Source organism: Mustela lutreola, chromosome 6 (genome assembly GCF_030435805.1).
Source record: "Mustela lutreola isolate mMusLut2 chromosome 6, mMusLut2.pri, whole genome shotgun sequence".
In the NCBI taxonomy this organism is placed as follows: domain Eukaryota; kingdom Metazoa; phylum Chordata; class Mammalia; order Carnivora; family Mustelidae; genus Mustela; species Mustela lutreola.
Genome location: NC_081295.1, coordinates 46,695,212 through 46,717,776, shown reverse-complemented (window position 1 = coordinate 46,717,776; position 22,565 = coordinate 46,695,212). Strand labels below are relative to the sequence as shown.

General features: G+C 39.9%; 1 protein-coding gene across 8 annotated transcripts in view; it reads right to left on the bottom strand.

Moving 5' to 3' along the window:
- Nucleotides 1-4,109: 4,109 nt before the first annotated feature.
- The window catches only part of UBE3D (ubiquitin protein ligase E3D), a 160,460-nt gene continuing 142,004 nt past the window's right edge, over nucleotides 4,110-22,565 (bottom strand). For all 8 annotated transcript variants that reach the window (XR_009354561.1, XM_059177202.1, XM_059177206.1 and 5 more), the window contains one exon: nucleotides 4,110-4,672. Coding sequence is in view for 7 of the 8 variants with exons in the window: in XM_059177202.1 (XP_059033185.1) it covers nucleotides 4,652-4,672 (21 nt within the window). In the remaining variant the exon portion in view is untranslated. The remainder of the gene's footprint in view (nucleotides 4,673-22,565) is intronic.

Here is a 22,565-nt window from a genome sequence, read left to right as displayed (position 1 = left end):
GGATCAGTTAAGCACAAAACATGCTTACCAACAGATTTAAATATTTTTATTTCTTTGCAGCAGGAAGTCAAAGGCACAAACCTATGTCCAGTAATCAATGCTTTAGTATTTTATCCCATTTGGAAAAGACCTAGATGTCCACAATTTAATTCCATTTGCAATCCATTCAAAACTTTAAAAGTTTTAGGTTACCAAAGACTTTGAAAGTTATATTAACAATTAACCATGAAAACTTTGAGACAATTAACCATCAGTTTAGTCATCACTTCAACAGAGATAAAAACTTCAACAGAGATAATGAGCTTATTTGACCTTCAGTAAACCTTGACAGAAGAAAAGTTTCACACATTACCACTGATAACTTAAAAGACACATCTGTCTGAACTAAACCAACAAACTTAGTTTAAATGCTGAAATATGTCCCACCAGGATCTTCCCCATGGCTAATTTTCACCTGAGACGCGTGGGTAAATCTGGAGAGGGTGGTGTTAGGTCCTGTGGGTGCTCTTCTTGCTCCTTGATAGTGGTGCCTACAGCATTGAGGATGGTCTAGAAGCCAGTAATGCAGGCTGTAACCCAAGGTGGTATGGAAACAGGAAAAAGGGAAATGGGGAGGCAGAAGAGACAAAGTGCTGCCAGAGGGCAGAGAAAGGCTTCCCGGTTCAGATGATCATCAGCTCCAGAGGAGCAGGCACCATGTTTTCCTGCCAACAAAGGCAGAGATAGACAATCTATATTGGGCCAGAGAAGACAGAGAATTTCCCTGAAACAAAGGAGGTTTGGCAGCTGCTGCCAAAGCCCCCATCCTGATGGACACCAGGGATCCTGACCTGAGCGGAAGGCAGATGCTTTAACCCACTGAGCCACCGAGGCACCCCTCCCACTTTCTCTTAAAGGTAAGTATGAGAGCTCCTGTTATTTTACTGTCTGGATCAAGTTTTCTATGGGCGATCAGAGCTGCTAAATCGGGTATCTCCCCCACACATGCCACTTACAAGAAGCAGGAGCACTGACTTCCTGAAGCTCAGCTTTAGGCCCCAGGTCAGAGGGGAACTGTAGTCCCTACACTTTATGACAGGTTCATTCTTGTCCAGAGCTCTTCCATATTGCTACTCCTGATCTCTCCCACCCCTGCCCCACCAGCCAGGGCCTCCCTGATAGGCTTTGCTTCCTTACAGACATTGAGCTCTTGTACTTGGGTTACAAATGTCCTACTTTGGTCCTTCCTATTAGCACAGAATTGGACCCATGGGGGGGGGGGCAGAGTTTGGGCTATCTGAAGCCAAGAATCAATATATGGGAATTGGTAAGGGTATCTGGAAGCCCCGACCATAATTTTGTAAATGACATGGACAGTGAGTACGTCTTAGGGCCCCTCAGAGGGCTAGTTGACCCCAAAGGTAGCCCATTCCAGTTCACATAACGTGCCTAATTTTCCAGATGTTTTGATCCCATAATCTCCTGAGAATTCACTTCTTAAAATTTTGAGCATACAGTCTAAGACCGTAGGTTTTGAAGAGCTTCCACCGTGATGGGCAGGGAGGCTCCCTTGGCCACCGCATGTGTTCCCTCCCTGTGTCATTGGCATGAAGACAACGGAAAGGTGGGTATCCCTTCAAAGGAGAGATCAATCAGATGCCCCCCTGTCCATCATCCCAGAGGACACCTGGGTGCCTCTTAGCCTTAGCAAGTCAGTATGAACACTAGACTGGCACCCCAAAGGGGCTCGCCTTAGACCCTATGAGGTCACCATGCAAGAAAGTTAGGACCACTCGGACTCCGAAGGCTTCTGGGGACCCTAAGTGTGCCCACCTTTGGAGCCACAGAATCAGTCCGCCCGACAAGCCAGGTAAAACTGTACATTTACTCACATATTCACACCAAAGTTATTACAGTTCCTCCCCTTCAGGAGGCCCTGACCTGTGGAATTCCTTCTGGAAATTCCTTCCTGTCTCCCCTTACGGGGGGTGTCTGATCTGATGGACCTCCCCCACCAGGAGGCCCTACCTGTGAGACCTCTAAGAGGTCTCTGAGAGGTGATCAGTCTCACCATCCGCCCTCAGGGGTGGGCCTGACTGGGTCCTGGGGCCCCAGGTCTTACCGGAAATCTGATGCCAGGACCTGGTCTTCACCTGTCAAGTTTCCTTTGAGTCTGGGTGGGAACAGTGGGGTTGGCTGGCCTGAGGGGACCCGGCAGAAGACTGCCGAAAATCAGGCAGGGCGTGTCTTCTCCCTTACAATCCCTCCATCCGTCACTGTCCCACCATTTCTCCAAACCCGTGGCAACAATGGACCAGTGCAGTTGGGTTTCCCGGTCAGGGAACCAAATGTTGCAGAACCTGGACTGGATCCTGGCAGAACCACCAAGTGGCACTCCAGGACTTTGGAGGATGGGAGGTTTGTTTAACGCCAGTGGGCTCAGATGAGGTTTGTTCTCCAAAGGTCTGAACCCCCAGCACAAGCAGGGAAGGGGATTTATACCCTTCTACCTCCACATACTTGTACTTTTGGTACGCATGGGAAACAGGGTAGGAAAGAAGAACCTGGAAGGGCTGGAATTCCCTTGCTGGTTTGGTCGGCCATCTTAGAGTACAGTTTTTCCCTATCAACAAAATCTTGTTTCATTCTCTAAGGCAGTGGGTCTCAACTGGGGTCAATTTTGGACACCAGGGCAATGTCTGCTGATGTTTTTAGTTGTTACAAGTGGGTAGGGGGCAACTGGAATCTGGTGGGTAGAGGCCAATGATGCTGCTAAATAAATACCCTTTTGTGCCCTGAAAGGTACACCAGCCGGACTTCGTCACCCCAACATCCACCCCTGGGACACAAGGATTATTTTGAGCTAAAGACAATCGAGAGCAAGCAGAAGCAGAAAAAGCTCTTTACCTCCATGTAACTGCCTAAAAATAAGGTATAAATTTCCTCTTTTGCAAATGAAATTTACATTTATAAAGGAAATTTCCATTTGTAAGGACATGTCTGTACCGGAAGAGAGCTACTCTGGGAGACAACTCTTATCATCTGAGAAACTTATCTGCATAACAAGACAACCCTATTACCATACATTTCCTTCCCTCACCTTCCTCTAATTTGCCTACCCTGCCAAGAAGCTCAAACTCTTTTCCTTCTTTGTTTAGCCTAAGATAGTATATAAACCTCAGTTATCTGACCACCTCCTTGAGTATCATTCCTGGTGAAACTCCCATGTGGAGGTATGTAATTGGTTTTTTTTCTTGTTAATCTGTTTTTTATCAGTTTATTTGCAAGCTGCAGCCATTGAACCTAGGAAGGTATAGGGAAAAAGATCTTTCCTTCCCACAGGACAGGACAGTCTCCCACAACAAACAATCACGTAGCCCCAGAGGTAAATGGCAACATTGAAAAATCCTGCTCTATACAGACAAGGAGAAATCTAAAGCACGAAAAACCAGCTTTGAGTTTGGGAGCTTAGTAGCCTATGAGAAGCCAAACTAATTCTTGTCTCTGGCCGTGTGTCTTGGACAGATCACTGAGATCTTCCATGTTTCCGACTGTGCTTAATAAAGGGGCTCTGCAGGTCAAACAGATGGGTTTTATGCCTCTGCCCGTCTGCCAGTGACAGATTAGAAGAGCCCACCATGCTGCGTGGCTGGGAGGCAAGTGTCTTGGTGAAACAAAAAGTTCCGCAAAGCTCAAGGCTGAGGAACACTGGTATTTTGAGTATTAGGAAATTAGAGGAGGTTAAACCCTGCGTGTTTGGGGGAGAGAGTGTGGTGGTAGTCTGCAGGCTCGGATGAACCCCAGTAGGCTGGATGTAGACGCAGCCCCTCCTCTTGACTGCAGGTGGGAAAGGAGATCTGCCCAGCTCCGCCCCCATCCCAGCTTTACCCGGAGACGGTGACAGCAGGCAAGGACAGAACCTTCTCTGTGAAATCAGCAGCTCACCCGAGCTCTGTTGGATTCCCTCTAGCTCTGTCCTTCTCCTTCCAGGGTTTCCTCGCCACCTGCTTTGGCACACAAGGATTAAGACACTTCTGTACCGGGAGGCTAGTGAGGTCCATTAGTCGACAGGCCACAGTATTTGGTAAAGGGAATAAGGAACAACAACAACAACAAAAAACACGTGCAGGTTTGCACACACAGGAAAACCTTTAATTTGATAATCATTCATTCAACACACATTTATTCACAGAGCATCCCTTCTGAATCAGGTATACAAAATTCTGTATTTTTCTTTCTAAAAATTTGTTTTCCACAAACTGAATGGGCAGTTTATAAGTCTCTCTGCTTAGATATATAGCAGTTAACATTCGGTTCCACCAGCAGAGTCCCCACTGCAGCCCCCAAAGGACAGATGGGATTCCACGAGCAAACATCCTTCCAGGTGCTGCTGACATAGCACATACCTGAATATTCTCTCTGTGGGAAACAGAGTCATAACTTCTCTGCTACTGGAACATTCTTTGCCACCTTACTTCTTGTTACATTTGAAGTGAACTCTTCTCTTAGAGACTATATGGCAACAGACCAACTCACAACTTCAATGCCACACACTGACTCTGGAGCTCTGGTACCTTTGTCTGTGACCACGGCCCACCATGCAGAACATGGACCTCCCGCATGCTCCAGCCGGAGAGCTGTCTGTGGGGAGAGGAGGCCTCAGCTCCAAAAGTTACATCTTCAAAAAGGCCACCTGGAGAAGCAAGAAAAACCCATGATGCTTTATTATACAACACGATGAAATGGCTACATGCACATCAAATCAGAATCGAGTAAATCCAGTCAATAAGAATGCAAGCTGATCTAAGAATGAAAAATAACTCTTCATGGGGCCAGACACTGCCATTTTACAGCGGGAGCCAATTACTCCTTTTTTAATGAACCATGGAGTAACTAACATGATTCACATGCACTTTAAAGAAAAAAATAAATAAAAGTTTAATTGACACTCGGATTGCACTGCTGTGAAGTGATCCAGTCTTCTTCGGGAAATCACTGGTCCCAATGACTGTTTTGGCCCTTCCTTAAGCAGAATTTTAAGTCCTGAAGATTCCTGGGCAAGTCCAGTTCCTCAAGGCTAGCCTCTCTTCAGTCATGCCAATGCTTTTCATCACATTCAGTTATATTTATTGTGCTTGTCAGTAGCAACTGATCTTAAAACTTAGTGTGTAAAAAAAATCCAGGCAAGTCTACTTACAAATTGAATGAGGCCCAGATCAAATACATCTATTTTCCCAACAGTTTTAAACCACAGAGAAACAAACAATAAAGCTAAGCATAGAAGTTTAGAATATTTTCATTCAGTGGTGATAATAAATTGGGAAGTGTGCCAGTATCAGGAAGAGAGCAGACTGCAGATTAGTGACAAAGATGGGGGAGTGTGGGAGGCCTGGCAAGCTCATGCTTGGCCTTGATGGGCAGAGGGAAGAGTGAGCAACAGAAATAAACACATTCAGCTCTTGGATAGTTGGTTCTTAAGTCCCCAAAATGCAGTCAAAGGAGGCATGTATTTAATGATACTTGTTAAGGGGAAAGGAAAAAGGAAGAGTCATGCAGGGCAGAAAGCATCTGCTTTATGTTGAGTAATTCAGAAGGATGTTACTCTTCATCCAGTGCTGGTGAGAAAGGCCCCTGCTGAGTTTCCATATCAACTTCCTGCTGAGTTTTCTCTATCAGGTTCTGCAGTGAGGACACCAAAGTTGAAGGAGCAGGCCAGGAAGAGAGGTTATTAAGATTTCTAAACAAAATGTAAATGCAGACAATAGATACAAACTTCAAGGGCTTACTGTGAAGATTAAACGAGATTATGGGTATGAAAATACATGGGATTCTCTCTTGTGCCTCTTCAGTGATATCAGGGGTCCATGCATCTACCAGATGAGAAGTGGCAGTTCAAGAGACAACAGTGGGGCCCCTGAGGGGCTGGCCACAGAATTAGAGGGGAAGGTCACTCAGTGTGACTTCTGGCTCACTATAGACAGTGTCTCTGCCTCTGTAGGAACGGTTCACGGGGACCTTCCAGAGAAGACAATGCCCCTGTTCATATTCAGAAATAGGGAAACCACGAATGAAAATCAGGTATCTCCTTTTTTAATTAAAAATTTGGAAAATTGCTATGTTATGGAGTGTTCCGATCAGGAACCACTCAGAATAATGGTAATACTGATAAATGTCATCATCCAAGTTGTTAATAACTTCAGCTCTCAAATCACAGACCGGTGGCTCTCAACTTGAGGTAATTTTGCCTGCCAGGGGACATGGGGCAGCGCCTGTGGACATTTCTGGTTATCATAAATTGGGAGATGCTCTTGGCATCTAGGAGGTAGAGGCCAGGGGTTTTGTTAGACATATGATGCTGCCCATGACAGCGCCCCCACAAGAAAGGAATTATCAGTCCTAAAATGTCAATAGTACTGATGCTGAAAAATATCAACATTATAGACACGGGATCTTAAAAATAGATTTCTCTCTTATTTTAAAAGATTTTACTTATTTATTTGACAGAGAGTGACACACAGAGAGAGAACACTAGCAGGGGGAGGGAGGAGAAGCAGGCTTCCCGCAGATCAGGGAGCCCCCAAGCAGGGAGCCTGAGGCAGGGCCTGATCCAAGAATCCTGGGATCATGACCTGAGCCAAAGGCAGATGCTTAACAACTGAGCCACCCAGGTGCCTTAAAACTAGATCTTTATTCGCCAATCATGAGACCTTCAACAAACTTGTCAGCAGTCTCTCTCAGCCCTTCCTCATCTGCAAAATGGGAATTATAACAAGATCTACCCAACACTTGCAAAACACTTCATAGCATAGGAAGCCTCTTTGGAATGTATTCACCCTTGGCACAACCTGTGATTTACATAAACCAAATGAAGAAACAGAAGCTCAGAAAAACTAAGTGTCTCACTCAGGAGACAGAGCTATTAAGTGGCAATCACGGACTCAGGAAGAAATTTTGATTCTCAATGCATGCTTTTCCCACTAGAAGTTTTCAGATGAATGAGGTAAACTGCAGAGGTTTGGGGACTTTTAATCTTCATTATTGCTTCAAGTATCAAAGGTTTATTTTCTTTTGCATGCCTGTGAATATGAACTTGGGATGGAACAGCTGCATAAGAGACTGTGCTGATTAAATAATGCAAAATGGCACTGCACTCCCTGGACCTAAAAAGAAAAACTTTAAAATTTGACCTATTATGTCTTTTTTTCATCTCTGGTTTTCATAGTTCTGCCTGCTAAGTATGTAACGTATTTTGCGGACTTCATAACAAGAAACTGCAATCATCGTTAGGAACAGGTACTGTATAATGCACTTTAGCTTCTTTTTATTTAAAACACTGTGAGTTAATGTATGTCAAACACTGATTTTGTGTTCTCTAACTTTTATCCATGACAGCAAAAATTGCTTTCCATAACTGCCATTTATTTTGAGGATAATTTGTTTCATTACACTGAGAAAACTCCCTGTATTTCATCTTTTTAGTTTTATTCTCAAAAGTAAAGCTACAGCTTCAGGCTCCACTGTTACATTTCTGGAACATATAGTTACTAAAGTATGCATTATTATCATAAAACAGGGAAAGTGGGTGCCTGGGTGGCTCAGTGGGTTAAGCCTCTGCCTTTGGCTCAGGTCATGATCTCAGGGTCCTGGGATCAAGGCCCGCACTGGGCTCAGTATGGAGCCTGCTTCCACTCCCCCCTCTCCCCGCCTGCATCTCTGCCTACTTGTGATCTCTCTCTCTGTCAAATAAATAAATAAAATCTTAAAAAAAAAAAAAGGAAAAGAGGGATTCTTTCTTGTTGGCTATAAGGTTGGAGTCTCTGGAGTCTCCATATTCTGTGCACCTGAATTGGGAAAGCTGGGAATAGGAAGAGGGAGAGGAAGTTAAGAGTTAAATAAATGTTTCTGCTTTGAGTCATCACCTAAAAACAATCTTCTTCAACCACAACAAACAGGGCTAGGCTGATATGATATCTTGACCAGATGTTAAGTTTAAAATGCGTCCATAAATTTATGTAATATGTTAAACACTTTTTAGTGTTCTTTCATTTTAATTAACAAATTCATATTATTAAATTCAATTCTTCAACACAGATTTGAAATTTCAATCAGTAAAAAAATATGCTGTTAAGGTAGGCTGCACAAGATAACATTAGCATTAAAAGCAAAGGCTATCTAAGTGCTTTGAGGTGTGCTAAACAAGACAGATAAAACAGAAAATACTGGAAAATGTGAACTTCATAATAATTGTAAGCTTTAGAAAAGACTCTTTAGAATAAGCACAGCCATACCCAAATGTTCCTTTTCAAGGGTGCTGTAGACTTTAAAAAATAAATGTATAAAAGCATGCCTTCAATATGTATTTTTGTGTAGGTATGGCTCATGTTCAAAGTTATGTTCTGAAACAGAATGCTTTAATGGCATGGAAAAGAGAGTTTATACTTTATATTATAAAACAAGTTTCTAAAATCAAACCTCATTTACAGAATAAAAACTAAAATGTAAATATAAAAAATCAGAAAATGACTCTTTCAAGCACTTGTCAAATATATGTAACATCTTACATAACATGAAGCCATTTTTACTAACTCACTAATTCAGCATGGGTCCAGCCCATGCTGATAGTTCCTGGACTCTACTTTTTAAGTTGGGTAAATAGGATAAGGTATTCCCTTCTGGGGCCGCAGTCTGGCTTTATTCATTCAAGTCACTGAATCATGGCATGTCGTCTAGGTGCCAGCGATTGACCCAGTCACAGACCACACTGAGAAGGCATCCTCTCTCACAGTGCTAACTTGCCAGTGGGGGAGACAGCCCGGGAACGAGATGATTCTAATAAGGCGGGATAAGTTTAAGATGGATGCCTAATGCCTGCTGGGAGGAAAAAAACTATTCTTGGGTTATGAAAGGAAGGATGATTTCTGAGGCAGGACCCTGAGAGAGGTCATTATTACTCTGATTATGAATACTGTGTTGACGGGGAGGCAAAAAGCTGGCACGGCCCGGCGTGGCAAACACTCTTTCCTTCTCACGGGCGGTGGCTTGCTAAAGGAATAACTAGCAAACAGGAGGGATGAAAAAAGACCAGAGAAACAAATCAATGAGGAAGAAGAGCCTGTCCCTCTAAAATGACAGCAATTATGTGTCCACTTAACTGTAGACTGAAACTCTAGACTAAGGGAACATCGGCACAGTCTTCCAACTCCACGGTCTGCATAAAATCAGTAAGGGCTTTTAGAAAGCAGGAAAAAAGAAGACGGACATCTGTGAATTATTTGAAACCTTGACCTTGTATTTTCTCTAAGCCATGGATGCACTATGATAACTTACATGTAAATAAAATGCCTGCCAATTTTCATCAACGGGGGAAGCAGGTAAGCATGACTGTTTTGCAGTAGACATCTAGGTGGGAAGTCCACAGTATGTCAAGTATCAGAAGAGAGGTTATGTGCGGGGAAGGGAGGAAGACTGGTGCCCTTTCCTCTCTAGACAGGGCTGCAAACGTGGACTGATTCGACAGTTACTGGATCTTGGTCCTACTCCCCCAAGCAAGTAGACTCCAGCCTTAACATTCTCATCAGTTCTTGCAGAATAAGGGGACAGTGGCAAATACTGCTGAAACTGGACGGTGCTCTTGTAACACTGTTGTGAACCATGAGTTCTGATGCCAGCACTGAAGCTTCCAGTTCTGGGAAGCAAACCCAGTAAGTGGGCTAATGACAGCAGATGCATGGGGCCAACATTTAGATAGCGGGAGTCTTTACATGTGACGTGAAAATATATGGCCTCAAGCACAAGATGCATTTGTTAAAATAAATTAATTCTGGGTGGGTGTTCAACTGCATGATATAAAACTGTACACCACAATACATACACCACCACTCACGAATCAAAAAGTCTTTGGAGTTTCTCATTCCTACAGAATAACTACCGCAGGAAGTCAGCAGGGGGGACCTCACAGTACCAGCGCAGGCATGGACATGGGGCTGTGAAAACCCAACTGTGCTGTCCCGTTGGTGACAGGCGTCAGACCACATAAGTTCTGTCAGAACTAGAGTTATCAGAGCTCCGAAACACAGGAGTGTTTTCCTCCAGTATTAAGACAAATATTTAGCAGCAAAACCACTTTACTAAGTAATTTTTAAAGAAAGCTATGCTCGTTCTTACTTGTCTTTCTCACTATTGACATGCACGAGCAATATACATGGGGTATCAGTCCAATTAGAAATCCCAGGTGGGGATCTGAACCCTGAACTCGCCTGGGAAATAAAATCCCTGCCTATAGCAGATGACTGGTTTCTGCCATCTAAACAGACTTTTTTCAGTCTGTTTAGATCTTTTTTCAGTCTGCTTAGATATTTTAAATTCCTATTTTACTCGTACATAGTAATTCTTCTGAAAGGCAAGCAAGTGAGAAACATGCCAGATAAAATGCTTTCTGACCCTACTGTCAGGGATGCAGGAGAGACTAGCTTATGAGGCTGTGGCTGTGAGTCCCCCTGGTTAACAGTGACAAAGTGCTATGAACACATTAAGGAGGCAGAATTGTAATGCTGTGAGGGATGGTCCTGGGGCCAGAACTATTCAGGTGCATGAGTGCAGAATTTTGCCAAGCAGGAAGAAGGCACAAGTTGATTTACCACACTTTTTAGGGAAAGGGCTATAGAGAGCCCCTTGGATAAATACCCAGTAGTATAACTGCTTGATTATAAGGTAGTTCTATTTTTAACTTTTTGAGGAACCTCCATACTGTTTTCTACAGTGGCTGCACCAGTTTGCATTCCCACCAACAATGTAAGATGGTTCCCCCTTCTCCATATCCTCGGCAACACCTGTTGTTTCTTGTGTTAATTTTAGCCATTCTGACAGGTGTTGAGGTGGTATCTTATTGTTTTCATTTCGCAGTTTTGATTTGCATTTCTCTGATGACAACTGATGATGAGCATCTTTTCATGTGTCTGTTGGCCATCTTGTGTCTTCTTTGGAGAAATGTCTGTTCATGTCTTCTGACCATTTTTTAATTGAATTATTTGTTTTTTGGGTGTTGAATTTTAAGTTTTTATATATTTTGGATATAACCCTTAATTGGATATATCATTTGAAAACATCTTCTCCCATTCCATAAGTTGCCTTTTAGTTTTGTTATTTCCTTCCCTGTGCAGAAGCTTTTTATTTTGATGTAGTGCCAACAGTGTATTTTTGCTTTTGTTTCCCTTGCCTCAAGACACCTATCTGGAAAGAAGTTGCTATGGTTGATGTCAAGGAAGCTACCACGTATGTTCTCTTCTAGGATTTCTATGGTTTCAGGTCACACATTTAGATCTTTGATCCATTTTGAATTTATTTTTGTGTATGGTGTAAGAAAGTGGTCCAGTTTCATTCTTTTGCATGTAGCTGTCCAGTTTTCCCAATATCATTTGTTGATGAGACTATTTTTCCCATTGGATATTCTTTCCTGCTTTGTTGAAGATTAATTGATCATACACTTGTGGGTTTATTTTCTGGATTTTCTATTGTGTTTCAATGTATGCAACATTTTGAAATGAGAAAATTTTACAATATATGACAGGATAGCAGATGCCAGGGGCTAGGGGTGGCAGGGAGGGGAGAGAGGGTAGGAGTACTATAGGGCAATAGGATAAATCCTGGTTGAAATGCTGATAGAACTGCTCAATGTCTTCACTGTGGAGGTAGAAATACAAACATACACAGGTGATAAAATTGTATGGAACAACATACACATGTACACACATACACAAAGAAGCAAAATAAAACCAGAGAAATGTGAGTGAGATGGGAGAGACGGTACCATGTCAATATCCTGGTTGTGACACCATACTATATAGTTCTGTACGATGTTTCCATTGGGGGAAACTGGGCAAAGTACACAAGCAATCTCTGACATTATTTCTTATAACTACAAGTGAATCTACAATGATTTCAATAAAAATTTCAACAATAAAAACATGCTTCAATTCTTGGCAAATGACCTTGTCTAGCTTACTTCAGTCCAGTTACCTCTACATGTAGCTTTCAGATGCATTATTAAAAATCTTGCCCACATTGATGTTCTGGTCAATATATCACTGAGATCCCATTTTCCTCCGTGGAATGACCTGACTAAGCCAGCCAGTTAATTTTGGAAGGAGTCCGAAAGCAGATGGCTATCGTGAGACAGAATACCATCACATTTAATGGGTTGGGCTGACAGCCTAGTATTAAACACTTAGGTTACACACCGTAGCACCTTAAATCTTAGTTTGTATATGAACTACTTATTCAAAATAGTCCACTAAGCACATTCTTTTTTGCCTTTTTTTATTGCTCTGGAGTAAATAATGAAGAAAGATTCTGGCATGTTTTTAGACTCAAAATGTCAAAGCAGATTTTCTAGGCACATAATAAGCACTCACTAAATATTTTTTTTCAGACTGAATACATTAGACTTAAATTCTAATTTTACTCTTAAAAGTAATATTACCTTAAAAAAACAGTAATATCACCTTACAAAATATTTGGAGAAACAGGAAAAAAGAAAAAAACATATGCTATAATAATCTAACGTAATTATCACTTGTGTCTACGGGCACCCGGGTAGCTCAGTCGGTGACCGATTCTTGATTTCAGCTCAGGTCATGATCTCAGGGTCGGGACTGAACCCCACACTGGCCTCTGCACTCAGCAGGGAGTCTGCTTGAAGATTCTCTCTCCATCTCCCTCTACTCCCACCCCGTCTCTGTTCCTCTCTCTCAAATAAATAATCTTTAAAAAAAAAACTGTCACCTGGATCTATTTCTCTATAGTTTTAAGATGTACTTTTTTCATATCTGTTATTGTGTATATTTTTTGATATCATAAACATTTGTACATGTTGCTTAGTGAGTATTCTTTTTATTTATTTATATTTTTAAAAAGATTTTATTTATTTATTTGTCAGAGAGAGAGGGCACAGGCAGGCAGAGTGGCAGGCAGAGGCAGAGGGAGAAGCAGGCTGCCTGCTGAGCAAGGAGCGCAATGTGGAACTTGATCCCAGGACACTGGGATCATGACCTGAGCCGAAGGCAGCCGCTTAATGGACTGGGCCACCCAGGCGTCCCTATTTTTATTTTAATAGCATAAAATAATTCATCCAAACTTAATCCATTACAAACTTACATTGTTCCCAAGTTTATTAAGCTCATAAGCAATGGTTAATCAGTTTTATGTTTCTAGATTTTTCCCATATTTTATAATATTCCTTTAGGATTGACTCTCCAAAGTGGGATTACTAGATTGAAAGGTATAAATATTTTTATAATTTGATGCATATTTTTTCCAATGAGCTGCACCAACTGGCAATGTCATCACCAGTAGGTCTTTATTTTTTAATCGGCACTAATTTAAAAAATGACATCTCAGTGCTTTTTGAATTTATTTAATTGCTCTGAGTTTAAACATTCTCCCAAATGTTTATTTAATAATTTGTTTTTCTTGTGAATTGGTTAACTGAATTCACATCTTTTTCTTTACCTACCAACAGGGTTTAATTTCTTTTTTTAATAGTTTGTAAAAGTTCTTTAGTAAATGTTAATATGTTTTTTATGCAGTAAAAAAAAATTAAGTACCAGGCACAGTTTCATCTTACTAAATCCTTACAAAATCCACTTGAATTAAACATCTAATTTAATTGTCCCCAAATTATAAAAGAGAAACCAAGATTCAGAGAAGATAAGTAACTTTTGCTTACTACTATAAGCAAGGAACAAGACTGGGTTTGCAAACAGGTCTTTATTTCTGAGCCTAGTATTCATTCCATCATAAAAGCTCCCTTCTACTTAATTATGGTTAAGAGATAATTGCTATAGTAACTTTAGTTGAGGGAAGAATCCATAATATCCCAATTTTAAGCCAGATTTCATAGCAGTTAAAATGATGCAGGCACTCTATTTCTTAAGAAGAAAGTAGATTACTTCTTTTGGATTAGACGTCAAAAAAAGAAAGAAGAGCTAGAATCCAGATTAAAGCCTTTCTTGTAAAGAAAAAAAAAATCTTTGATTAGAAGAGAAAGCTCTGGCAAATGAGGAGAGCCAAAAGGACAGATGAGAAATTGGCACAAAATCTCAGAAAGGAATTTTTGTCTGTAAGTTTAAAAAACAGGATGAGTTATATTGGCATAGTTTAGGCAGTTCAGTAAAAAAGATTATGACTTGGAATCACTGAATAACAATTAAGGATTGGCAAGAAAGGGATCAAATTGTAACCAGATGCTTATTTTCTTTGGCTATTTACTACTTGGACATTACTTTGAAAATATAATATTTGAGAACACATAAATCTTTAAAAAGGAAAACATGGTAATATATCCATTTTTAAATAAAGAGCATTTATTTCTTAAGCCAGTTATTTGGAGTTGCTAGAAATAAACAGGATGACAAAACTGTTAATTCACTATTTATTTTAAAGGGCAGGTAGAGAATGGCTTATGGGGATGTTATAACTACAAAAGTAAACTCTTGCACTGACAGAGGGGAACACACTGAAGAGGATAATGCTATGTGATATTTTACTTCAAGCTTAACCTTTTTTCACTTTATGCTCCAAGAAAACAAAGAGGGGCTCTTTTACATGGAACTGCTTACGGGGTTTCTTCACATCTAGAACAGCTGAGGGTCTGGAACTAGAAAAGGGCGTGTAATAATCAAGGTTCAGAGTCATAAGTTTTATGCACACCATCTAAGCTCCAGGAGAAGCCACAAGATCAGAGGGATATTAGGAAGGTACAGGAAGGTGAACTCTAATTGATATGGAAAGACTGGAAAGCTGTAGATAGATTATCATAAACAGAGTAATATAAAAACAGATTAGTATAAGAAGGCACCAGTCTGCACACAGCTACAAGCTGTAGAAGAGCAAAGATCTAGACTCTGGACTAAGGGAAAGCTGAGACTAAACCTATACCCCCCATCCTCCACCCTGCCTCCACCCTCTGAGCCAAATGACCACTGAGACCCTTGGCTCCCTCTTACTCTGACCACTGAAGGCTTTAGGGATAAGTGATAAAGAATGTAAATGGCCTGGCAGCCCCTGAACAGATGAACCCCTCAATAAATGAATAAAGATTATTATTATTATTGCTATACCTAAATGTTTCGTGTATTTTATAAATATTGCTACAGATGTATCTCCTTCTGTCTGCTGTTCATGAATGAATCTATGCTTCTTTACTTTTTTTTTTTTAAGATTTTATTTATTTATTTGACAGACAGAGATCACAAGTAGGTGGAGAGGAACCTCCACCTCTCTCTCCACAGAGAGAGAGGGGGAAGCAAGCTCTCTGCTGAGCAGAGAGCCCAATGTGGGGCTCAATTCCAGGACCCTGGGATCATGACCTGAGCTGAAGGCAGAGGCTTTAACCCACTGAGCCACCCAGGTGCCCCTATGCTTCTTTATTTTTAAAGAAAGAAGTACAAATGGCATATATATATATATTATATATATATATAATATATATGCCATTTGTACTTCTTTCTTTAAAAAAGAAGTACAAATATATATATATAAAATCTCCAAAGTTTAACTAAGGCTGGTTTTTTGTGTGTGGTTTTTGGTGGTTTTTTTTTTTTTTTGCTTACACTACCCTAAGTAACAATAACATTTACCAGTGACAGTTGCCAAAATTGCAGATATTGAAGAAATATTGCAAACCTATGGTATCTGCAAATACAGAATGTAGAAGGCTTAGTGCAAAATATCACCTGCTATGTGGAAAATAACTCCAAGCCCAGAGGCCACTGACAGGATTGTGTAGGTACTCTCTGGAGGTGTGTAATGGGTGGCACTCACAGGGGAGTAACCCCCGGATAACTAGCATATCCTTTGCTAGGGACATAAACTACTTAAAAATTCAGCTCTGAATGCAGGATGAAAGACTACACAATTGAGACTTTAGTACATGAAATTATTTGGCTGCATGTACAACAATCGGGCCCTTATCAAATATATGTAAACTGTATCATTAATATTAACTACAAAGAAGAGCCTGGCCGATTATTCAAGATCTTTGGTAAAACAGTGGGAATGCATCAGTGGATATAAACACAACCTATTACCACTCATTCATTATAATGTGGACTAGACTATTCTGGCTACTGGGGCATCAAATACTTGGAAATGACCAAAGTTCAACTATATTTTGTTGGGAAATACCAGCATCCTTTAAAATCAGCTAACTGCCACAAAATGCTGGCCTTTAATTCATTATGAAACCTCGATCTTGGCATCTCTCCACAAAAATGCAAGTTCTGTGAGCTGGCATCACTAAATGAAGATTCAATGCAAGTCAGGGCTGACACAACATCTACCTGAGACAGACAGCCTTGGTTTAGGAGAAAGAACACATGTATTTTCCAGAGACAACATGGTCAGGTCTTCATGTCTTAGTTTCTTCATCTATAAGGGGTCACCCTCCTCCTCTGTTGGTCAAGGATTACACCAGACACTTGTCATGTTTGTGACTGGCTCCAAACAGGTGATCTCTTCTTCATACTCGTGTTTGAGAAAGCTTACTTAGTCAAAAATTTTTCCTCCATTTGCCTGAAAAAGGTCTGAAATTCATGAATGGTTAAGTTACAAAATGGAACATCAAGTATCTAGGGTTATTTCACAGCGAAATGAGAAATAATTTTTGCAGGATTAGAGTTTTAAGAGGAGACATGAAAACACAAGTTTTGATCTGATGAGAGTAAAGACTCTAACTTGTCCAAGTCAATCAAGAGAGAAAAAATATATTATGTTTCGATGGGGAATGAAGCAAATTTTGAAACTCACATATTGTTTTGGGTGTCTTTAACATACCTCGATTGCTAAAAGGCTGTGAGCATAAACAAGTATTCTACTGGGTGTGCTGTGGTCTCTGAACTATTCCACTCGGTATAGGCTTTAATCACTTTTGACAAATGCTTTCTATTTTCCATTGATTTAGGGGTAAAAAATGTCTGAAAAGAAACAATGCTTTTTTAGAAGTTTCCCTGAAATTTCTTTCCCTGAGAGGTCTTCATCTTTCTAACCCATAAGAAATAAGTAGGTCCAGATGGCAGTCCCTCAGTAAGGCCATTTGGGCAACCAAAACCTAGTATGAGATAAGGGTGTATAATCTCATTGCTTTTCTCAAGAACCCTAGGTTCTTAACATTAATATGATGTTAATAAACAAACAGGAAGAGAAAATTGTTGGGTGCAGGTTGATTTAGTGGGATACTGATGATGTTGTTCTGAAAACCCTATAAAGAAACCCAGCAGGATAGGGCTCCTTACTCTAGTCCAGTGATCCCTATCAGCAATCCCTCCCTTTTCAAACTCCCACCAGTTAACCCATGACATCAGCAATCTGCAAGACACCTAAGAGTTTTTTGCTTTTAAGAAAAATTTCAGATATTAACATTTCCTGGTAAAGAGGACAGTATAATAAGTCCATAAATGCTACTCAGAAACAATAATTACCAGCTCATGGCCATTCTGTTTCATCCAAATCCCTGCCACAACTCTTGAAGCAAATCCTAGACCTAATATTTTGTATATAATTCAGTATGTATCTTTAAAAAGAGACTACTATAAAAATAAAACCACAATGCCATGATCACATCTAAAACACTAATAATTTCTTAATGTAAATATCCAGGTGGTGATCAAATTTCCACAACTAGCCCATAAAATGTTTTAGTAGTTGTTTGTTCAAATCAGAATCCAAATATGCTCCCATTATTACAATTCATGTGTCTTTTAAATCATAAGGTCCCCTTCTCTCCCTTTTTCTCCTTTTGCTTTTTATGTTTCAAAGAAAGCAGATTTTTTTTTTTGTCCTGTCAGGTTTCCCATAGACTGGAATATGGTGACTGTTTCTGTAGTTTTTTGTCATTATGAACTCATGCATTTAAAATATATTTGATATGCTTTAATCCAATGCAGCCATTATGCTTATTGATACTCAACTTGTACTTTCTTGGTCCGTGAGAATCTTTCCACCGTGGAGCCTAAGTCCTATTGATAGGCTCCTAGTAGTTTATAATAGCTTTTTGTTTGTTCATTTGTTTACCTTTCCTTTCTTTCTTTCTTTCTTTTTTTTTTTTTTTTTTGCCTGCTGGTAGGAAAGATTTGGGAGGACTCAGCCTCACCTTACATATTTCATATCCTAGACATAAAAATCAGCCATTTCCCCAAGGAACCTGGTTCCTTTAAAAAGGGGATGGTATTTAGAGATCACAACTACAGATTACACTTTGTGCCTGTTACCTCATGTATACATAAGACGCTTTCCTCTGGAACTCAGCATATTCCATTTTCAAAGCTCAATGAGAAAACACCAAGCTTCAAGCACCCTGGCAGCCTGTTCAGAAACCAGGTCCTAAACAACTCAGAGATGAATCTTTTTGTCTGGTCAGCAAGGGAACAGGTTTAAAAAAAAAAATACCACATTAGCAACAAATTATTTTGGTGGACAGAAACTAAAAACAAAGAAAGCTCATGAGTCCCTTCCTTTTCCACTGGAATTAAAAGAGAATAGCTTAGTTCTATTTTGAGAACTTAGATGGAAAAAGGCATCTTTCTCCATAGAGAACTTTTTTTTTTTTTTTTTTTAACTAGGTAAAGACATTCCTGTATGAGTAAAAGAATGCTTCCAGAAAAAGACTCACCAAGAACCTCTCTTAGACATAGAATTACAAAGGTGACTCACTGCCTTGTGTGGGGACAGGTCCCTGCTGGTAATTTGTCAAAACTGTGGAAGGAGGACATAGGGCTGATTGTTGTGTGAGGATGCGGGCATTCAAAGACTATCCCAAAGAAAACAGAAGTGGTTTCATATACTTGTCTGGCTCATTAGTAGTATTTCTGACCTCACTAAAGGAAAATACTCTCTAAACCTCACAGTATGTTTGGAAACAGAGAGAACAAAAAAAAAAAAAAAAAAAAAAAGGGTATATTTCACAATGCTTTTTATAATTTGGCCCAAATATATTCAGATGGCAAAAGGTTTCTCAGTCCCTGAGGCACAAAAGCAGGTTCCTCTGAGACTACTATGTGGGGTAGGAAGTATAATGGGGACTCCTACAAATTAATCATAAACTGACTTTAAAAGACACTTAAAAAAAGAAGATGAATGGCCAGAAAGCACCTGAAAAGGTATTCAACATCTTAGGTCATCCGGGGAATGCAAACAAAAATCATGAGATACCCACCAGAACAGATGAAATAAAAGAGACTGAAAACTCCAAATGATGTTGTGGATGATGACTTGGAACAACTACAACACTCAGACATACCTTCTGCGAGCATAAAATGGCAGAACCCTTTGCAGAAGGGTTTGGCAGTTTATGGAAAGTTAAATGTACATCTACCCACAACCTAGAAATGCCATTCCTAGATCTTTACTGAGAGAAATGAAAACATGTCTACAAAAAGATATCCACAGAGTATTTGTAGCAGACTTATGCACAGGAACCCCAAATCAGAAACCACCCAAGTGGCCATCAACAGCAGAATATTATTAACAAATTATGGCATAGTCATACAATGCAAGACTATTCTGCAACGAAAAAGAATAAACCACTGATAAATGCAGTAACATGGATAAATTGTAAAAACATCATGTTACGTGAAAGAGACCAGACCAAAAAAATACACAGCATATGATCCAGTTTATGCAAAGTGTGAACATAGGCAAAATGAACCTAAGATGATACAAATCAGATACCATGTTTTTGGAGGGAAGGTAGATTAATGAAAGAATCTAAAGAAAACTTTCTGGAGGAATGGATATGATCTATATCTTCTTTTCTCAACATTAGGTACATGGCTATATATCAGTGGTTCTAAACTGGGGTGATTTTGCCTCCCAGGGGACATTTGGCAATGCTTGGAGGCACTTTTGATTGTTATGACTAGGAGGATGCTACTGGTGTCTAGTAGGGAGAGGCCAGGGATGAATAGGACAGCTTCCCTAAAACATAGAATTATCTAGTCCAAAATATTAATAGTGCCAAGGCCAAGAAACCTAGTATATATACAACTGTCAAAACTCATCTGAGTTTTTAAGAGCTGCACATTTCATTAAATATTACATATTACTGAAAGAAGGAAAGAAAAAGAGACCTCAATAACCCCCTCCTCACCGCCAGAGTATAGTTGGAGAAGACTGGCAAAAAAAAAATTTTCATATTTTAAACTTAGGAGTTCATCTGCTTAATAAATGCATTTCATATCCAAACTGTACTGAATTAATGTTTATTGAAACAAAAAAATATTGAAGGAGCTTTTAGTTTCTGGTTCCACATGTGAGGAGCTTAGAAGTTGCCAGTCCATACAAACAAGTAAAAAGCTGAACAGACTGAAAAATCAATGACTCTTCTTGGATCAAGATGAGTGGGGTAGACACTACCTCTAAGACTACCTCTAAGACTGGAGAGACAAGAGAGTACAGGGAGTTGTGGCTTACTGGAGCAGAAATTGCTGTGAGAACTAGTGCCACAGTAGAAAAACCTGAACTCATAATTGATGCAGTGCTGGAGGCTCTGTGTGGACAAGTCTGAGAGCTAAAGACTCCAAGGGGATCCATTATAATGTGCCTCCACAATTTGTGAGATTCATCTCCTAGGGCTCTACCAATGTTCTCATAGCAAATACCAAGAAAAAAAAAATCCTCTCATTCTTCCAGATTGGGAAAGGGAGAAAAGTTCTATTCAGAAGTACCAGAGCACTCTCTTCTTAACAAGGTCTGTCTTCTGGGGATGCCAGGTAACCACAGCCTAACCTGCTGGGGTATTACCAGAGCCCAATTTACCTGGGGAAAGGGAAATAGCCAAATCCAGTCAGGTCTAGCCATTCTGTCCCACCTGAGGGGAGAAAAAATACTGAGAAACAATTGTGTAGTTCACAGTCCGGAGGCATAGGCTCAATAAGGGACTAAGACAATCATAGGGCAACAGAATTCTTCCTCTCTTCATATACCTCACCACCATATTCTTAAACGCTTATTTATAGAAGTTCCTTTTACCCAGTGCATCATGTCTAACTATCAAGAAAAAATTACAAGGCATACTAAAAGTTAAAAACGAATTTTGAAGAGACAGAGCAAGGATCAGAACCAGGCATGGCATGAAGGAATTATACTGAGAATTTAAAACAACAACAATTAATACACTAAGGACTCTGATAAAACAGGACATGCAAGAACAGATGTATATTGTAGCAGAGAGATAGGAATCCTAAGAAAGAAGTAAAAAGAATCGCTAAAGATCAAAACACCACAACAGAAATGAAGAATGCCTTTGATGGGGTTAATAGTAGACCATACATAGATGAGGAAAGAATCACTGAAGTTGAGGCTATAGTAATAGAATCACTGAAAAACAAATGCAACGAAAAAAAGACTGATTAAAAAAAATAAAAACAAAAAAAACCGAACCCAGAATATCCTGTGGACTTGTGAGACAACTACAAAACACATATGTAATGAGAACTCCAGCAGAAGAAAGGAATGGAAAAAATACCTGAAAAAATAATGACTGAGAATTTTCCCCAAATTAATGTCAGACATCAAAGCACAGAGAGCTCAGAGAACATGAAGCAGGATTAAATGCCCGAAAAAAACCCCACTGTAGTTAGCCACATCATTTTCAAATCATAGAAAATCAAAGATTAAAGAAAAGATCTGAAAAAAGCCAAAGAGGGGGGGAAAAAACCCTTAACAATAGAGGAACAAGGATAAGAATTAGATCCACTTTTTAATCAGAAACCATGTAAGCAAAAGAGTAAAGTAAAATACTTAAAGTATTGAGGGGGAAAAAAAAAAGCCCACCAACTTAGATTCAGTATCGTGCAAAATTATCTTTCAAAAGTGACAGAGAAATGGAAGTTTTTCTCAGAAAAACAAAAGTTGAAGGAATTTGTTGCCAGTAGAATTGCCTTTTCAAGCAATGTTATAAAAGAGGTTATTTTTTTTCTTTTTGGAGAGAGAGAGCATGAAAGCTGGGGGTGGGGGTGGGAGTGGTGGCAGGAGAGAGGGCAAGAGAGAATCTTAAGCAGACTCCACATTTAGGGCAAAACCCAACCTGGGGCTTGATCCCACCACTCTGAGACTATGAGAGCCGAAATCAAGAGTCACACATTGAGCCGACTGAGCCACCTAGGCACTCCAAAAGTTCTTTAGAAGGAAAGTGATATAGGTCAGAATCTCAGACCTACATAAAGAAAGAAAGAACACTGAAGAAGGAATAAGTAAAGGTAAAATACAACCTTTTTTTAAACTGGTCTAACAGATAATGGTTTGTTCAAAAAGTAATAGCAACAATATATTTGATTATGTATGCTTATGTATATATCTTGTATGGGTGTTTGTATACACAAGTGAAATGAGTGACAGAAATGATATAAGTGACAGGAGGGAGGATTAGGATTTTTTTGTTATTATAAAGTATTCACACTACCTGTGAAGTGGTGTAGTGTTATCTGAAAGTGGACTTGGATTAGTTGTAAATGTATATTGTAAACTCCAGAGCAACTGCTAAAAAGGTTTTTTTAAAAAAGTATAACCGTCACACTAACACAGGAGAGAAAATG